This window comes from Elgaria multicarinata, chromosome 3 (assembly GCF_023053635.1).
Source record: "Elgaria multicarinata webbii isolate HBS135686 ecotype San Diego chromosome 3, rElgMul1.1.pri, whole genome shotgun sequence".
NCBI lineage: Eukaryota > Metazoa > Chordata > Lepidosauria > Squamata > Anguidae > Elgaria > Elgaria multicarinata.
The window spans coordinates 157,687,689-157,706,461 of record NC_086173.1 but is presented as its reverse complement, the minus strand read 5'-3'; the positions used below and the strand labels follow the sequence as shown (position 1 = coordinate 157,706,461).

General features: G+C 43.4%; 1 protein-coding gene across 1 annotated transcript; it reads right to left on the bottom strand.

The window, feature by feature from the left end:
- Positions 1 to 229: 229 nt before the first annotated feature.
- Positions 230 to 11,615, bottom strand: LOC134396179 (zinc finger protein ZFP2-like). The gene is made up of 5 exons (XM_063122584.1): positions 11,494 to 11,615; positions 8,304 to 9,038; positions 3,455 to 3,464; positions 2,705 to 2,810; positions 230 to 1,618 (listed from the first exon to the last, which is right to left on the bottom strand). The coding sequence occupies exons 2-5, from the start codon at positions 9,005 to 9,007 to the stop codon at positions 441 to 443; spliced, it is 1,998 nt and encodes a 665-aa protein (XP_062978654.1). The 5' UTR covers positions 9,008 to 9,038; positions 11,494 to 11,615; the 3' UTR covers positions 230 to 440.
- Between the last annotated feature and the right edge of the window lie 7,158 nt (positions 11,616 to 18,773).

Below are 18,773 nucleotides of genomic sequence, written 5' to 3'. Positions count from 1 at the left end.
TTTTGTGGTTAAGCAGCATGGTTTAGCGTGTTGTCTGAACGGGGCCATCATGGACTCAGGAGGGGGACTCCAAACAAGCCTATGTTCCCTGGGATGCTCTCCCAGGGATCATTTATTTATTAATTACATTTTTATACTGCCAATCAGCCGAAGCTCTCTCGGCAGTGCACAATTAAAAAACATAAAATACAAGTATAAATTTTAAACATTAAAAGTTTACTCTCTTCCATCCAGATTTTCGTGGCAACTCCCCTGCCCCATGGGACATTCACTGGAATGCTATAAAGCTCCTTGATTGAATCTTTACTTGTCACATCCATAATGTCTCCGACCCTTGCGAGGTCTGTGATGTCTCATAAACGTATCTGCCTAAGAGGAGCTTCTTCCACATTCTAAACATTTGAATGGTTCCTCTCCTGCAAAGGTCTTCTGATGCTACCTCACTCACTGACTGAAGCTTTTTTCACACAGTGGACTTTCATATGATTGCTATGAGTTCTCTGATGTGTCTTCAACTGACCTCCATAACGGAAGCATTTCCCGCATTCAGAACATTTGTATGGTTTCTCTCCGGTGTGAATTCTTTGATGTTTCTTAACGTTTTCACTCTGCCTGAAGCTTTTCCCACAATGAGAACATTTGTACGGTTTCTCTCCGGTATGAATCCTCTGATGGATCTTTAAATCTCCTCCCCGTTTGAAGCGTTTCCCACACTCAAGACATTTGTATGGTTTCTCTCCAGTATGAATTCTCTGATGTTTCTTCAAATGTTCACTCCGACTGAAGCTTTTCTCACACTGAGAACATTTGTATGGTTTCTCTCCAGTATGAATTCTCTGATGGATCTTCAAATATCCCACCTGATTGAAGCATTTCCCACAGTGAGCACATTTGTATGGCTTCTCTCCAGTATGAATTCTCTGGTGCTTTATCAAGGTTCCCATCTGCCTGAAGCTTTTCTTACACTCAGGGCATTTGTACGGTTTCTCTCCAGTATGAATTCTCTGATGAGACATCAAGTTTACATATTGCCTGAAACATTTCCTACAATGAGAACATTCATACGGCCTTGCTTCACTTTGAATTTCTTGATTTCTCGTCAGTGACTTTGTATAATTAAAGCTGTTCCCACGCTTGGACGTGTTACTAGGTTTCTCTTCTCCATGGTTATTCTGATCTCTGTTTGAACTACCCCCTTTCAGACAGTCAGAGAATTCAGATTTACTCTCTCCTGTTATCATTTTCTGATACTCATCAAGGCATGTATTTTGCTGGACTTCTTCCTCTGTCATAAGACACCCATCCTGATCTTCCCCAGAATCTATCATATCAGGTTCTAATCTATAGCGATACCTTCTACCATACTTGGAGAACATGGGCATGTTATCTTTTCTGTGTCCTTTGGGAGGCTGGCGAATAAGGCTTTCCTTGAGCTCATTACATTCATTCTTTCTCCCCACAGGCTGATTCTCTCCTCCACTGCGGGAGTCACATCCTTCCTCATGCAACTCAGCTTTCTCCAGCACATTCGCTTGACTTCCCTGTGGGGCTGCCCTGGGCGTGTCCTCTGGCTCATTTCCTCCACACTCCATCTTGACCTGACCTCTCTTCTCGTCACCTGAAAAGACAGAAAGTTATTTATTAAATTTATATACCGCCCCATCGCTGAAGCTCTCTGGGCCAGTGGTTCCCAATTGGGGGTCCATGGACCCCAGGGGGTCCGCGTAACCCACCCAGGGGGTCTATGGCACCATTCACATATTCACCATTCATATCTGGAGTCCACTGATGACGAATTCCTACCAGAAGTAAAATATAACATCACTGAGCACCTGCGACTAGTTTCAGAGGCTACTTCCCTGGACCTAATCCTGAAAACTCATGGAGAAGGACTCCTTTTGAATGTGATGATGTACAACTAACAACTCTATCTGCGGAAGAGCAAGAAGCACTTGTTGATGTGACTCGTGATGGTTCATTGAAATCATTTTTCAAAGAATATAGACTGGACCAATTCTGGGTGAAGGTTTTTCCTGATTATAAGAAGTTAGGTGAAAAAAGCTTTGAAACCTAGTTCCGGTTTGTTCCACATATCTTTGTGAACAAACATTTTCGACATTTTGTTACGTGAAGAACAAGCGTAGAAATTGGCTCTATGTTGATGCAGATTTGAAATTAAAAGTAGGAAATACAGAACCTGTTTTGGAGGGATTGTTCGGGACAAAAAGAGGCATGATTTCTCCCATCACGTTTAGGTTTAGTAGCTGCTAGACATGCCATAATTTGTTCAATTGTAAACTAGACATTAGTAAAATTAAATTAGTCTTTATATTCCTAACTAAATCATTGTCATTTTTGCGTAGTAATATCACAAATATCACAAATTTTACAGTCTGTTTTTTTTACTAAACCTAAAATCCTTTGCTTATTAGGGGCTACCCCTTATTTTCTCCAAAAAATTGCTTCGCACAGGTAACTACCATAGCGATAACAATTTTTTCAAAAGGAGAGGATCCATGGCTTGGCATTTGAAAAACAAGGGGTCCGCAGTACTTAGCTAATTGGGAACCACTGCTCTGGGTGGTTCACAAAAGCTAAAAACAGTGAACGTTAAAAAAGTATACAAAAGTATACATCAAAAATATAAAAACAACAGTATAAAAGAACAGTATCCATTTAAACAACAACAGTTCTGCATTCTCACCATCCTCCCGCAGGACTTGCCAGACTATGGTCTGTGGGCCTGTCTGCGTCAGATTCTGCCGGACCATCCGTAAAGACAGGCTGGTTTCCTTGGGATCCGTCGGCTCCTGCGAACAGGAACAAAAACCTTCCCTGTCAGATCTTATCACATAAGACAGAATATTAATGCAAAACATTAGACGCTCACCTCAAAAACCAGAATAATTAATTTTACAACCATCAGCCCACTGATAAATATTCGGTGAAATAAATAAAAGACAATCCGCAACCCCAACATTTACAAAGACAGTTTTGCAGTGCCCTGGAGGAGAAGGCTATCAAAGGCCACTAGTCCTGATGGCTCTATGCTCTCTCCAGTATCAGAAGCAATAGGCCTATGTACACCAGTTGCTGGGAAACATGGGTGGGAGGGTGCCGTTGCATTCATGTCCGGCTTGTGGGTTTCCAGTTTTGTGAGTTGACTAGGGTGACCCTATGAAAAAGAGGACAGGGCTCCTGTATCTTTAATAGTTGTATTGAAAAGGGAATTTCAGCAGTTGTCATTTGTAGGCATGCAGCACCTGGTGAAATTCCCTCTTCATGACAACAGTTAAAGCTGCTGGAGCCCTGTCCTCCTTTGTATCTGGTCACTCTAATATAGCTCCTGCAGCTTTTTGTGTTCTTATGAGAACACAAGCCTCTACCTGCAACATTCAGTTTCTGCCTCTGGCTGCAATCTTATGCATACTTGGGAAATTAGTGCCCTTTTAACCTTCTCCCAGCTGCATTAAGATGAGTGCATCCCATAAAGCTGGATCTGCATCTAAAGAAACAAATGATTGTGGGCAGCCATTAGACCTTATCACCCTGCCTCCTGTATACCTGTCAACCCTGCGCTTCATAAACAGACTTACCATAGAATCATAGAATAGTAGAGTTGGAAGGGGCCTATAAGGCCATCAAGTCCAACCCCCTGCTCAATGCAGGAATCCACCTTAAAGCATACCTGACAGATGGTTGTCCAGCTGCCTCTTGAAGGCCTCTAGGGTGGTAGAGACCACCACCTCCCTAGGTAACTGGTTCCATTGTTGTACTGCTCTAACAGTCAGGATGTTTTTCCTGCTGTCCAGCCGGAATCTGGCTTCCTGTCACTTGAGCCCATTATTCCGTGTCCTCCACTATGAGGGGATCGAGAAGAGATCCTGGCCCTCCTCTGTGTGACAACCTTTTAAGTAATTGAAGAGCGCTATCATGTCTCCCCTCAATCTTCTCTTCTCCAGGCTAAACATGCCCAGTTGTTTCAGAATGTCACCTACCTCTTTCACACCAGTTTGGACCATTTCCTGTCCTTCAGGAGGAAGTAGTGAACTGTCATCACTAGGGCATTTAATCTCACTGTCTGCGAAAGATGGAACACTATTTTACAAAGGGAGCCACTCTATCCCTTCACCCTTATGGTAACCCACATTTATAGTTCAGTTTATTTATAAAATTATTTATGCATAGTTTTCAGCCTGAAAAGGACCCCTGAGGTGACATAAAATGAAAATATATAAAACAATATCAAAATACACAAATTAAAAACAGGAGAAAAATATTTAAAAACAGAAATTGATTACATTTAAAACAGAAATTGGTTACATTTAAACGCCAAGACAATTTTGGCACAGGAAACCCATGATTCAGCAATGGGGAATGAATGCCTCTGTGGAAAACTCCCGTTCCTTATTTTATTTTTTTATTGCATTTATAGCCCGCCTTTTTCCCTCCAAGGAACCCAAGACGGCGTACATAATCTTCCTCCTGTCCATTTTTATCCTCACAACAACAACCCTGTGAGGTAGGTCAGGCTGAGTCTGTGACTGGCCCAAAGACACCCAGTGGGTTTCCATGGCCAAGTGGGGACTAGAACCCGGATCTCAACTGCAAGGCTGCTGTTGAGTTGTTCTATGGAGTTCTACTTTGATCTAGCAGTTCAGCTCTTGCACAGCTGCTAAATCAAAGTAGAACCAATTACCTAGGGAGGTTGTGGCCTCTCTCACACTAGAGGCCTTCAAGAGGCAGCTGGACAACCATTTGTCAGGTATGCTTTAAGGTGGATTCCTACACTGAGTAGGGAGTTGGACTCGATGGCCTTGTAGGCCCCTTCCAACTCTACTATTCTATGATTCAATAAAGAATACTGCTAGAATACTGTTCAAGGAAACCCCAATCAAGGTGAAATTGACCAGAAGAAAGTCTGAAAAATGGGGTAGGTTCTGATCAGAGTGGAATGCTTTGATATCTTGTCACCTTATTGTGAAGCTATATATCTTGTAGCAAGATTCTTGGCAGGAGAGGTGACTGGATCCCGCACTTTTGCACAAATACTAAAAGGAGGCCAAGCATCCCGTAGCTTCAAGAGTGGCACTGCAGGGGGAAATTCAGCTGGTGCAGCTCCTCTGATCCCCTACATAACAAGCTGCATTAGACAAAATCCCCCTTTCTACCAGTCTGGTATAGGAGAGTTGGCCTTACTTTTTAATCTGGTCCGCAAGAGCATCCCACAAATGCAGAAGAAGCAGAATAGTAAGGATGCAATCCTGCGGGATGCGTCCTGGGTACTCGTAAGCCTAGGAACTCGGAGGCTTATAGGTATCCAGTGCAGAACACGAGCATTTTAGTTAGACAGGCAATCTCACCATCATAGAATCATAGAACAGCAGAGTTGGAAGGGGCCTACAAGGCCATCGAGTCCAACCCCCTGCTCAATGCAGGAATCCACCCTAAAGCATCCCTGACAGATGGTTGTTCAGCTAGTGGAGGCTTCAGGGAGGGGAGGGGAGGAGGCTGTGGCTGGCTTGTAGCCCACGTCCCCAGCCGCATCCTCTCCCTACCGCCAGGAATGACTCCTCTTCCTCACACCGTTCTCCATTTTCCAAGCAGCAGAGAGGTAGCCGGCGCGGTTCTCTCCAGGTCGGCTACAAGTGAGAGGGGGAAGGGGCGGGGAGCGCTGTTTCCCAACTCCAAACTCAAAGCCCAGAGCCAGGAAACTGAACAATCCGATGTCACCCCAGACACTGTCTAGGGCAGCGGTCCCCAACCTTTTTGGCACCAGGGACTGGTTTCGTGGAAGACAATTTTCCCACGGACTGGGGGGTGGGGTTTGAGGGGATGGTTTTGGGAAGCCCCCTGCCGCCACCCCCCACTCCAGTGTCCTGGCTTCGCTTCGGCTGGGTGGGCGCCCAGCTGAAGCAAAGCCAGGACACTGGGGTGGGCAGCTTCGGAACGGCGCGCCCGGAAGTCGCTCTCCCAGAGTGGCTTCCAGCCAGGTGCACCGTTCCGAAGCCGCACCCACCCACCCCAGCGTCCTGGCTTTGCTTTGGCTGGGCAGGCGAGCTGGCGCCCCGCACCCAAGTAAGCTGGGGTGGGGGTGAGTGGGTGAGTGGGGGTGGGTGAAAGCAGCTCACCTGTGCGGCCCGGTTGGGGACCCCTGGTCTAGGGGACATATTATTATTATTATATTTATTTGTATCCTGCCTTTTGCCCAATACTGGGCCTCAAGGCGGCCTTACAAAATTTAAAACATATACATTTTAAACCTAGGAAAAGAAATGTACAAAAAAATTTACAACATTAAACACAAACTTTACAAGTCCTTATCATATATGGAGGACCAGATTATTCTCCTGCCGGAACAAACAAGTTTTTGCCTGCTTCCGAAAGCCCATCAAGGAGGGAGCCAGCCTAGCTTCCCCGGGAAGAGCGTTCCAGAGCACTGGAGCAGCCACTGAGAAGGCTCTCTCCCATGTTCCCACCAAGCACGCCTGTGAAGGTGGTGGGACTGAAAGAAGGGCTTCTCCTGAAGATCTCAAAGCACGGGCAGGCTCATAAGGGAGAATACAGTCTTTCAGGACACAGGGCTGCTCTCCCTGTAGCTCAGTGAATCCTTACCCAGAATATTGATCTCCACATCACTGCTTGGCGGGGCTTCTTTGTAGATCTTTCCCTTTGCAGCTTCCAGGGGATCTTCTTCTGCCTCCAGGGAGCCCTCGGATTCCTCCTTCAATGGCTTCTGAAACAGAGAGGAAGATCCCACTCAGAAGAGAGGGAAAAGCCTGGAAGAGAAACTGCTATGGGCAAGAGGAGTATTCTGCTCATCAGTCTTGGTGGGTCTCCGGTTCTCATGATTTTTGTAAACCGCCCAGAGAGCTTCAGCTATTGGGTGGTATAAAAATGCAATGAATAAATAAATAAAGATTATTTTGAGGCCAATTAAGCCACACAATTATGAACAAACAAGGAATGGATCCTGTAAGAAAACACTAGGTCTGTATTATCGAATCTGTGCTAACAAGACTGTATCGGATATTTTCTAGTGTGAAATATGCTAGACAATATGGGGCAGATCAAAAGGAAAATAGTCCTTTAATAAATCAGTGTGAGTTATAATAACATTAAATTCCACCTCAGACAATAATCATCTGTCTTGGTGGTTACATAACATTAGGAGTTGTTACACAGTGTAGTACCATGAGTTAAATACAAAATCTTTACAGCTGTGAATCTAACAAGCGTAGAACACACACATATGAACTGAAAAAGCCTTAACAACTGTAACCAAAGAAAACACAGAAGGCTTTCATTACGGTAAGTATAATTCTGCAATTGTGGACAGGAGAAAACGTAGAAACGTTCCATTAATCATAACTATAACTAGAAGGTAATTCCGGATAATACACCGTTTCCAAGCTTCATCAGTAACCAAAATTGGAACATTTTCAAGTTTTCTGAGAATTACAGTTTCATCAGGGTATAGATCACAGGCTCGTTATAAATTTTAGAGGCACTGACTCCCGTGGTAGACAAAACACTTCCTGAATCAAAATTATCTGTCTCTGAGTATTCCTGAATAGAATCTCATCTTCTGGTACTGCCTTATAAACGGTAGTGAAAGTCTAAAGGAGACAATTATGAACAGCATAAGGTCACAATTCCTAAGCATAGCTGGCCACAATTTCAAGAGGTGCCATGTTCCTGCCTTCACTGCATCTACCTGCTTGCGGGGGCTGGGGGGGGGGAAACTACACCTGCAGATTTTCAAAGCAGGGATTGGGAGACATGATAGAGGTGTTCAAAATTATGCATGGTGTGGAGAATGTGGATAGTGAGATCTCTCCATGCTGGCTGCAAGGGAGAGGAGGAGGAGAGGAATCTGAAATAGGCCATAGCCCCCCAGACGCTGACTAGAGGCCATACAATTGCTATCTAAAACCTATTATTTTAATGCGGATGATGGCACAAACGTGGATATATACTGCTGAACTCATAGAAAAGTATGTGATCAGTATGTATAATATATAACTATATTTAATATAATATATAAATAAAATAATTATCTTGATGAGGACAGTGATGCAAAGACAGGTATTGCAGGAGGCTACAATACAAAACAGAATGCTCTTATTTTTATCTGAAATGGCGTTCAGCAGATGAACTTATGCTAGTCCAGAAGGTTTCAGCCTTCGTGATCAACTTGATCAATTTTAACTGCATAACTGCAGGTGCTTCCTGCAGCCTAATCCACATTCTGTGCCCTCTTAGACACTCTGGGAACAAAATAGTGAAGCCTCACCTGCAACTTCCCTCCCTCGGCCTCTCGCTGGCTCGTGAGGAAGTCCTCGGCCATGGCCACAGCCTGGGAGCAGGTGTCCGGCCCTCCTGCCCGGATCCAGCCCTGGAGGTCCGCTGGCAGGCTGGCCAGGAACTGCTCCAGGATCAGCAGCTCCAGGATCTGCTCCTTGCTGTGTCTCTCCGGCTTCAGCCACTGCCGGCAAAGCTCCTGGACTTGGCTGTGAATCCTTCGGGGGTCTCTGACCTCCTGGCAGCAGAATTGCCTGAAGTGCTGGCGCTGCGCCTCCATCCTCAGGGCTTCCCCTCGCAAGATGGCCGCCTTCACTTTCCCATAGTCCTCCTGATCTCTGACCTCCAGGCTTCTAAAGGCCTCTTCTGCTTCCCCACTCAGTGCTGGCAGGAGTCGGGCCGCCCACTCTCCTCTCGGCCACTGGCAGGCCTTGGCCACTTGCTCAAAGGAGGCCAGGAAGGCCTTGGTATCTTCCCACGGGGCAGTCTCTGGCACCACTGAATTTCGCCCTCCTGGGTGAAGGGGCTGCAGTGTTCTCAAGAACTCTTGCCATTGAGCTTCCCAGCGCTCTTGCCTCATCCTGGATGGCTCCCCTTGGCCCTCTGGTGATGCTCCCCATCCTGGCTGAACTGCACTGGTGTCTTTTCCTGTTCTGACTGGCGCTTCACCTAGTTCTGGGCCTGTAGATTTTTCCTCCTTCATCGCTTTCTGTCTGGACTGAACCCTCTCAGATCTAGAGTGGAAGTATTTTCAAGTTAGAAATTTTTAGTGGAATATCTTAGCAGTAACCAACATTTAAGAGATGTAACAGTTCTTTAAAAAAAAATAGTTGTGGAAAACACCCAGAATTCACTAGCCAATCTTATTTATTTATTAAATTGATATGCTTCCCAAGGGGCAAAAGGCCTCTGGGCTGTTTAAAATCATAAAAACCAAGTGATAGTATTTTACCATGTTGGGAAATGGGTACATGTTTTGAATTTTTGCCTATAGTTTATAGAAGACGGTTTCCAGGTGTGCCAGATTTTGGGGTGGATGAAGGAGATTGAAGAGAAGGTCTGTAGCTCAGGGACAGTGTCCATGTTTTGCATGCAGGAGATCACAGATTCTGTCTCCTAGATCTTCAGGAAAGGCTTGGAGAAAATCCTGGCGAGTAATAGTAGACAAAATTAATTAGATCAATAGCTGGACTCAGTATGAGGCAGCTCCCTTTTCCTGGGTTTTGGATTGTTTTTAATTTTTATTGTAAACCACCTTGAGTTTGATTTTATCACAATGTGGCAGGAAATGTGCCCAGATATATTCACACATCTGGACCTAGTCCATGAAATCTTGTGTCGCAATAAATCTCTTTGGCTGCAATCCTAATAATGATGGGTAAAAAAATCTACTCTTAAGGTTTTTTTTAATGCATTGACCTCTGATCTGCATCTCCTGGAACTCAATTGTTGTAAACCGCCCAGAGAGCTTTGGCTGGGGGGCGGTATATAAATGTAATAAAATAAATAAATAAATAAACTCAATGTGGAAACCGACACTATTTGTGGTTAGAAATCCGTGCACTGTCAGGCTTGTAATGCATTCCACAAAACGAAAAAAATTGTTGTACAACATGTGTTCACTGGCAAAATGAACAAACAGAACTGATTACAACTCTAACATACATCAATTCAATGTTTTAATTTTGGGGGGATTTTTGTGTGGAGAAACCAGTACAGAATTGTTGAAGAAAATTAAAGAAAGATTCCCAAGTGAAAAGCACAATCAATGGGCTCCAATCACTCCCCTTCCTGCCAAAGCTTGTAAATCACAAACTTGCAACATTCCTGACCCGTGCCACATATCTGAAAACAGGAAAGGAACATTCTTCACCTAGAAAAAACAAATCAGATACCCCTCTCAGAACAATTTACAGTTTCGGGTCCACTTTGTTAAAATTAACGTCCTTGGTGTCTCTTATCATAGAATCATAGAATAGTCTATAAGGCATTCATATGGTCACCCTATTAATAGCCCCATTTTGCACTGGACAAGAGTATGACGACACACCTGTAATCTTAGACCACTATTATTACCCCAGTATTGGAGGCTGGGACTGAGGCAGAGTAACCAACAGTGCAGGATCTACCCTACTGCTTTATAATGGTTTGTAATGGTTTTGACATCTGTTTGGGCCCAGGACACATTATATATATATACTAAGATGATCATATGAAAAGGACAGGGCTCCTGTATCTTTAACAGTTGCATAGAAAAGGGAATTTCAGCAGGTGTCATTTGTACATATGGAGAACCTGGTGAAATTCTCTCTTCATCACCACCGTTAAAGCTGCAGGAGCTATACTAGAGTGACCACATACAAGAGGGCAGGGCACCTGCAGCTTTAACTGTATGATGAAGCGGAAATTTCACCAGGTTCTCCATATATACAAATGACACCTGCTGAAATTTCCTTCTCAATACAACTGTTAAAGATACAGGAGCCCTGTCCTCCTTTTCATATGCTCACCCTATATATATACCATTTTCAAAGGGTTATATCCTGCTTGGTGTAGATCTTTATTATTATTATTATTATTTATTTATATAGCACCATCGATGTACATGGTGCTGCACAGACCACACAGTAAATAGCAAGACCCTGCCGCATAGGCTTACAATCTAATAAAGTTGTAGTAAACAATAAGGAGGGAAAGAGAATGCAAACAGGCACAGGGAAGTGTAAACAGGCACCGGGTAGGGTGAAGCTAACAGTATAGAGTCAGAACAAACTCAAAGTTTAAAAGCTTTGAACCACAAAATCCTCGTTACCAAATCTTATAACGAACATGAGCACTGCTTCGGGATTTGCAAGACCCCTAATGATCGTCATGTGGCAAATAATTTTGTCCCTTAATAAATGCTCCCAGAATCAAGCCTTGATAGATAAGTCCGCTGAACTTTTCCAATGTGTTGTAATGACTGCTCTTGTTGTTGCTAAAAAAAAAAAAAAGTGTAAAACTAAGTCTTTAAGAAAGCGCAGACTGTTTGGAAAAACACCCAGAATTGCAAAAATCGGAGTCTTACCAATATTATTTCGGTCATATTGTTAAATTTTGTGAAGATCTCAACTCAGGAGTAAGTCTCGCTCCCAAGTAAGGGGCCGTATAGGAACGCAGCTTTGAGGACAGCCCTGCCCCCCCACTCACGTGGTATTGATGGTCTTGCCCCAGCAACAACAGAGATGGATGGAGCTCTCAAAACATACCGGAAGCGACGAGGAGGCCGGTGTGACCCTTTACTGTCTGGATTTTCCTCTCGCAGAGCTCGGTCCGGGGACACCCTCCCAGCTGGATTGGGCGGCTGGCTGAAAGAGGGACAGCCAGATCCCTGCTATTTTCTTTCTTTCTTTCTTTCTTTCTTTCTTTCTTCGTCGCTGGCTTAATGCTGGAGCTGCAAAGGCAGGCGAGGCTCCATAGGCCTCCCTCTACTGGGCGACTCAACCCTTACAGCTCCACCCCCTCATTGCAATAAACAAAAAAAAATTATGCAAAAGAACCCTTTATGCACTTAAAGATTTATTGTGGCAAAAGAGCCACAACAAATGTCAATTGAAGTGGGTGAAATTCCCTCTTCATCACAACAATTAAAGCTACACTAGCTATAGTAGAGTGGCCAGATACAAAAGAGGGCAGGGCTTCTGCAGCTTTAACTGTGTTGATGAAGAGGGAATTTCACCCTCTTCAATTGACACCTGCTGAAATTCCCTTTTCTACATTACAGTTAAAGATACAGGAGCCCTGTCCTCTTTTTCATATGGTCACCCTACACAAGAAGTATGTTAAGTCTTTAAGGTCTCAGAAGGCCATGGGATCAAAGGTTGCATGCCAAAGTCCTAAACACAGTGACATGGGAGTAAAGGCGCACTCCTATGCATTTTTAAGACAGGAACAAAAAATCCCTACAACTTCTAGCATATCTCAACCAGTCATGGGAGTTTTACAAATTTACCTGGAAGTTGTAGGAGGTTCTGTCTAAATATGCATAGGATTGCACCCTGTCTCCTTTGAATTCAGGGAGAAGTACCTCTGAGAAAACATTCACAGATTCAGAGCTGCACAGATGTTTATTTATTGCATTTCTATACCGCCCAATAGCCAAAGGGTGACCATATGAAAAGGAGGACAGGGCTCCTGTAACTTTAACAGTTGTATTGAAAAGGGAATTTCAGCAGGTGTCATTTTTAGACATGCTGCACCTGGTGAAATTCCCGCTTCATCCCAACAGTTAAAGCTGCAGGAGCCCTGCCTAGTGTGACAAGATACAAAAGAGGGCAGGGCTCCTGCAGCTTTAACTGTTGGGATAAAGAGGAAATTGACACCTCTTCATCACAACAGCTGCTGAAATTTCCTTTTCAATACAAATGTTAAAGATAGAGGAGCCCTGTCCTCCTTTTCATATGGTCACCCTAGTTTATTCAGGAGTGTGGGCCTGGCACTCAGGCTATGAGGCACATTCTTCCTTTTATTATTTCTTCACGTTTTCCATGGGCTGAGCCTGAGATCGTGAAAAGGGTTTGGGAGGAGAGCAGGCAAATCTAAGCCCCTGGCTCAAATTAAACTCTGCAAATCCAGGTGGGCTGACTTAAAGTGATTGAAATCACTGATTTAAATTACATCCTCTTTTGTGATTTATGTATTGTGTGAAGAAACGGGCATACTATATGGTTGGTGTTAACATTTTTTAAAAAAAAAATCTTGCAAAGAAGTCAGGTTTGGTGGTTGGGGGTGGGTAAGATTGTGGAATTAATGGCTATCTGTTTAGCTTTCTGGCAGGCCTATCCAGTGGAATTTTAGGATGCTTTTAGGATTTTAGGAAGTTTTAACAATGTATATTGTGTTTTGATTAATATTTTGTGTATTTTGTATGTGTTGCTTCGATCAGGATGGAGGGGCGGGTTAGAAATATTATTATTATTATTATATTATACATTGAAAGAACACTAGGCAAAATTGTTTTCTTGAAGACTAGAGAGGAAATCCTCTGCACACTTACCTGGGAGTAGATCCCATTGAATTTAATAGGACCGACTTTTGGGTAGACATGCAAGGTAACAAACAGTTGGAATCCACTCAGTTCTGTTGTAGTTAAGTGAAGTAACTTAACCTGAGTCAATATGCATAATTTTCAGTCTGGAACTTTCTAGAACAATTTCAACAATCACATTTATTTCATTTACAATATTATATACTGCTCCCTATCCAAAGATTTTGGAGCGGTGAACAAATAGAATAAAAGCACCATTAAAAAAATACGTTTAAAAAGAACAAGTGTGGAATAGACATTTTACATCATTCCCCCACCCCATCCAGCTCCCTGGGCCCCCATCTATATGACAATGGGATTACTTCTCATTTAATTTTAACCCAAATTTTGGTTGATTCGAATCTTGGTAAAGAGCGTCACACAGCAATTTATCTCCTGATTTTTTGGTGGTTTTTTTTAAACAATTATATTATTTTCTACAAAGAAATAAGAAAAAAAAAAAGACAAGCAAAGAAAGCAAGCATAACAAAACATTACATTCTTAACTAACAATATAATACACTACATCTAATAAAAACACATATACAAAACATGTAAGTCCAAATTCCATTTGAGGCAATTTTCATGTCAGACCCTGGTAAATCCATTTATTTTCTTTAAGTGAAACTTGCCACCATTTCCTGCTGTGTGTTCAGGAAAAGCAGCGCAATAATAATGGCCACTGAATGGCCACGTGGCCTTTGCTGCTGCTGCTGCTTCTTTCTTCACCATGTGAAGGAAGAGGAAGCCGTTCGTTGCTATTGTGGGACAGCCGGAGGCCAAAGCGATGGGAGAGGAACGTGATTTCCCTCCCGTCTGGTGACACCTTATGCTGCCTTGGGTGTAAAAAAGCAGGCTATAAATAGAGCCAGTGTGGTATAGTGGTTAAAGTAGGGTGAGCAACTGTCAGGATTTCCCCGGATTTGTCCTGGTTTTTGTTCTTTCCATGGTGTCAGGGGGGATTTTCTATAATTTTCAATAATGTCCTGGAATGACACACCTTCCCCTTTAAGGCTGCCATTAGCATGGCAGGAGGGAGTGACATGCTTTCTTGAGGCCCATCATTCCCCCACCCTGAGCTCCAGTTGAGGTCTTAAAGGGGAAAGTGGGTCATTCATGGACATTATAGAAAAGGCCCCAATTGGAGTGGATGGTGGTGGTGCAGAATGAAATCCTTTCCCCTCCTCCACTCCAATCGGGTTCCTTAAGGTGGCGGGGGAATAACGTACTTTCTGCAGGACTCAGAAAGCTGTTTCCCCCCCCACACACTAGGGGTCCTCTTTTTTGGTTTCCCAAATATGGTCACCCTAGTTAAAGTGTTGGACTGGGAGTCGGGATAACCGGGTTCTAGACCCCACTTAGCCATGGAAACCCACTGGCTGACTTTGGGCCAGTCATGGACTCTCAGCCCAACCTACCTCACAGGGTTGTTGTTGTGAGGATAACATGGAGAGGAAGAAGAGGATTATGTACACCGCCTTGGGTTCCTTGGAGGAAAAAAGGCGGGCTATAAATGCAATAATAAATAAATAAATAAATAAGTAATGTTGGCATCATGGTTGGGCCCATGCCAAGGGCCCACACCCCTGCAGGGCCCCACCGGCCTCGTCTTAACCATGGCAACCTGCTTGTTCACCTGTTTGATTCCGGTTTAAAGCTAAACAGCCATAAGAACTGTTGCCCATCAACAGTTAACACTACAGGCTGAAAGGGGCCACTCGCAGGTCACCTGGTTGCTGTCTTCCATGCTAAGGTGAGATATACTATGTTTCAATTTAAATTATAATTATTGAGAGTGTAAAAGTGGCACAACAATGAGCGACCCGATGAGGCCCTCTTGGCACCAACATTGTTATCTTTTTGACGCCAGGTCAAGACTTTTCTCCCAGGCATTTAACAGCATATGCTGAGTTTTTTAATAGTTGTTTTTTAACAGATATTGTCTGTTTTTGTTTGTATTTTATGCTTTTTATGGTTTTAAATTTTGCATATTAGTTTTTAATGTCCAATGTTTTAATCTTTGTAAACCGCCCAGAGAGCTTCGGCTATGGGGCGGTATATAAATGTAATAAATAATAATAATAATAATAATAATAATAATAATAATAATAATAACAACAACAACAACTCTTTATCCACTATGGATGCAGTCAGTCCTAAATTAAAATATATAAGAAAGATAGACAGACTAACAACAGAGGATTAAATATATATATATATATATATATATATATAGTTTCAGTTTCTGCCCTCATCAGTAGCTGACATGTTCAATGAATATCAGTTTGGAACGCCTGCATATGAAAATTGCTGAGGAGAAAAACAGACCCCCCCAAAAAACAGAGTGTCACTGGAAGTGGCGGTCACTTTTGCCAGCTGACTCTATGGTCACCACCAGATTTTATTTTTTAAAAAATGCCGGAAATAACTTATTATTATTATTATTATTATTATTACTATTATTACTATTTACATTTATATACTGCCCCATAGCTGAAGGTCTCTGGGCAGTTTACAATGATTAAAAACAGTGAACATTAAAAACAAATATGCAAAATTCAAAACCATAAAAAGCATAAAAACAGACAATATCCATTTAAAAACAACTGTTCTGGGGTCAGTTAAGGGGGAAAAAACCCACCTCAGCCTGTAGTGCTAACTACTGTGGATGTCCGCTAACTATCTTGCAGAATATGATTAGTGGCCGTGGGTCGTCTGCTCACTGTGGAGAGGGAATTCTCCCCACACAACACACTAAGCCACCATAGGGCTCATTTTGGGGCAATCTAGGGTGACTTAGCTTGTCATCTGAACAAGGCCATAGAGTAGGGTGACCATATGAAAAGGAGGACAGGGCTCCTGTATCTTTAACAGTTGCCTAGAAAAGGGAATTTCAGCAGGTGTCGTTTGTATATATGGAGAAGCTTGTGAAATTCCCTCTTCATCACAACAGTTAAAGTGCATATGGAGAAGCTTGTGAAATTCCCTCTTCATCACAACAGTTAAAGTGCAGGAGCTATACTAGAGTGACCAGATTTAAAGGAGGGCAGGGCACCTGCAGCTTTAACTGTAGTGATGAAGAGGGAATTTTACCAGGTTCTCCATATATACAAATGACACCTGCTGAAATTCCCTTTTCAATACAACTGTTAAAGATACAGGAGCCCTGTCCTCCTTTTCATATGGTCACCCTAATGCCATAGGACTCATCTACACCAAGCAGGATATTCCACAATGAAAGTGGTATATAAAAGGCAGGAGCCACACTACTGCTTTATAGCAGTACTGAAGTGCACTGACAACTGTTGGGGCCCATTGACACATACCATACACCACTTTCATAGTGTTATATCCTGCTTGGTGTAGATGTGTCATGGGCCCCAACAGTTGTCAGTGCACTTCAGTACCACTATGAAGCAGTAATGTAGATCCTGCAGTGCACTTCAATACCACTATAAAGCAGTAGTGTGGCTCCTGCTTTTTATATACCTCTTTCATACCACTTTCGTAGTGGAATATGCTGCTTGATGTAGATGAGCCCTTAGTCTAAATGGCCTTAATCTGGAGGACTTTTCATAAGCGTTATGCCAAACATACTTCTGCTTTTTTCCTTTTTTCTCCTTAGCAATTGTCAACTCCCAGCATTCCAAACTACCACTCTGGTATCCATTTAACGTCACAGCTACTGATGATGTTTAGAAACGTTTAGCTCTAAATATATTTTTAGAATTCTTTGTTGTTAGTCTACCTACTTACACACACAAGCATCTCCCCTTTTGACCTTTTTTGGGCCATACGTTTCCTCTTTTTGTGGCAATTTATACATGGCTACCTGCTTTGCTGAGAGGGAAATTGTTTTTATCAAAATAAGTTCCTTAATTTTTTAAAACAAAAATAAAAAACAAACAGAGCTGCTCTCAACCCCTTCTCCAAAGTATTTATTATATAGGGTGACCATATGAAAAGGACAGGGCTCCTGCGTCTTTAATAGTTGCATAGAAAAGGGAATTTCAGCAGGTGTCATGTGTATATATGGAGAACCTGGTGAAATTCTCTTCATCACAACAGTTAAAGCTGCAGGAGCTATACTAGAGTGACCAGATTTAAAAGAGGGCAGGGTACCTGCAGCTTTAACTGCTGTGATGAAGAGGAAATTTCACCAGGTTCCCCATATATACAAATGACCCCTGCTGAAATTTCCTTTTCAATACAACTGTTAAAAGTACAGGAGCCCTGTCCTCCTTTTCATGTGAACCGCCCAGAGAGCTAGGGCTATTGGGTGGTATAGAAATGTAATAAATAAATAAATATGGTCACCCTATTATTGTACAACTCTCAGATCTTCTGTTTATATTCTGTTTCCTGCAGAGAGTGCATCCTTACCACCCACCCCCCATCCAAGAATAACCGCACCCGAGTCATGTTCTTGAGAAAAGGCCTGTGAAGGCCTCTGGAACCTGCATAAAAATGCGATAGGATCGGCCTGTTCAATTGAAGCTACAAACCCAGGCCAAAAAAAGGGTTCCTGCTTATAGCAGCAGAATTCCCAAGCCAGCTGTAAGAGGCGGGGATAAAAATGGAGGTGCGATCTGAAGGCATGGGAGAAGACGTTCCACATGGCACTCCGTGGGCCCCAACACCAACTGTTAACCAGCATCCACGGGATTGGCAGCTGCAGCAATGGATGGGCCAATGGGAGGAGTTCGTGAAGGCCTTCACGTTCCCTCAGGACACTGGGCGGGACCCGGAGGTGATAGAAGCCACACAGTGGGAAGACCCAAAAGCATTCCTGACCTCTTTTGAGAGAGTCGCCGAAGCCTGCCATTGGCCGAGAGAGGAGTGGGCATCCCGGCTTGCGCCAGCCCTTCACAGAGAAGCGGAGAACGCCTTTAGCGAGTTGGGAGCTGGAGACAGGGTGGACTACGGGAAGGTGAAGGCCGCCATTTTGCAAGGCGATGCTATCAAAGCGGAGGTGCGGCGCCAGCGCTTCAGGCAGTTCCGCTACCGGGAGATGGAAGACCCGCAGAGGGTATACGGCCAACTCCAGGAGCTTTGCCGTCAATGGCTGCAGCCGGAGAGACACACCAAGGAGCAGATCCTGGATCTGGTGGTTCTGGAGCAGTTCCTGGCCATCCTGCCCCAGGAAATCCAGATTGAGGAAGGTAGGACGAAAGCCTGTGTCCAGGCCACGGCCTTAGCGGAGGAGATCCTACATAACCCTCAAGAAGCCAAAATATGGACATTGCAGGTGAGAGCTTAATAACTGAATGTTTAAATTTTTTTTACATTTCTTTTTTAATCTTTTAAATGGTTTAATACGATAGGTGATTTAATTATACTTTTAACTTTTGTATATTTCTATTTACATATTTTAAATGTATGTTTTACATTTTGTAAAGCCGTC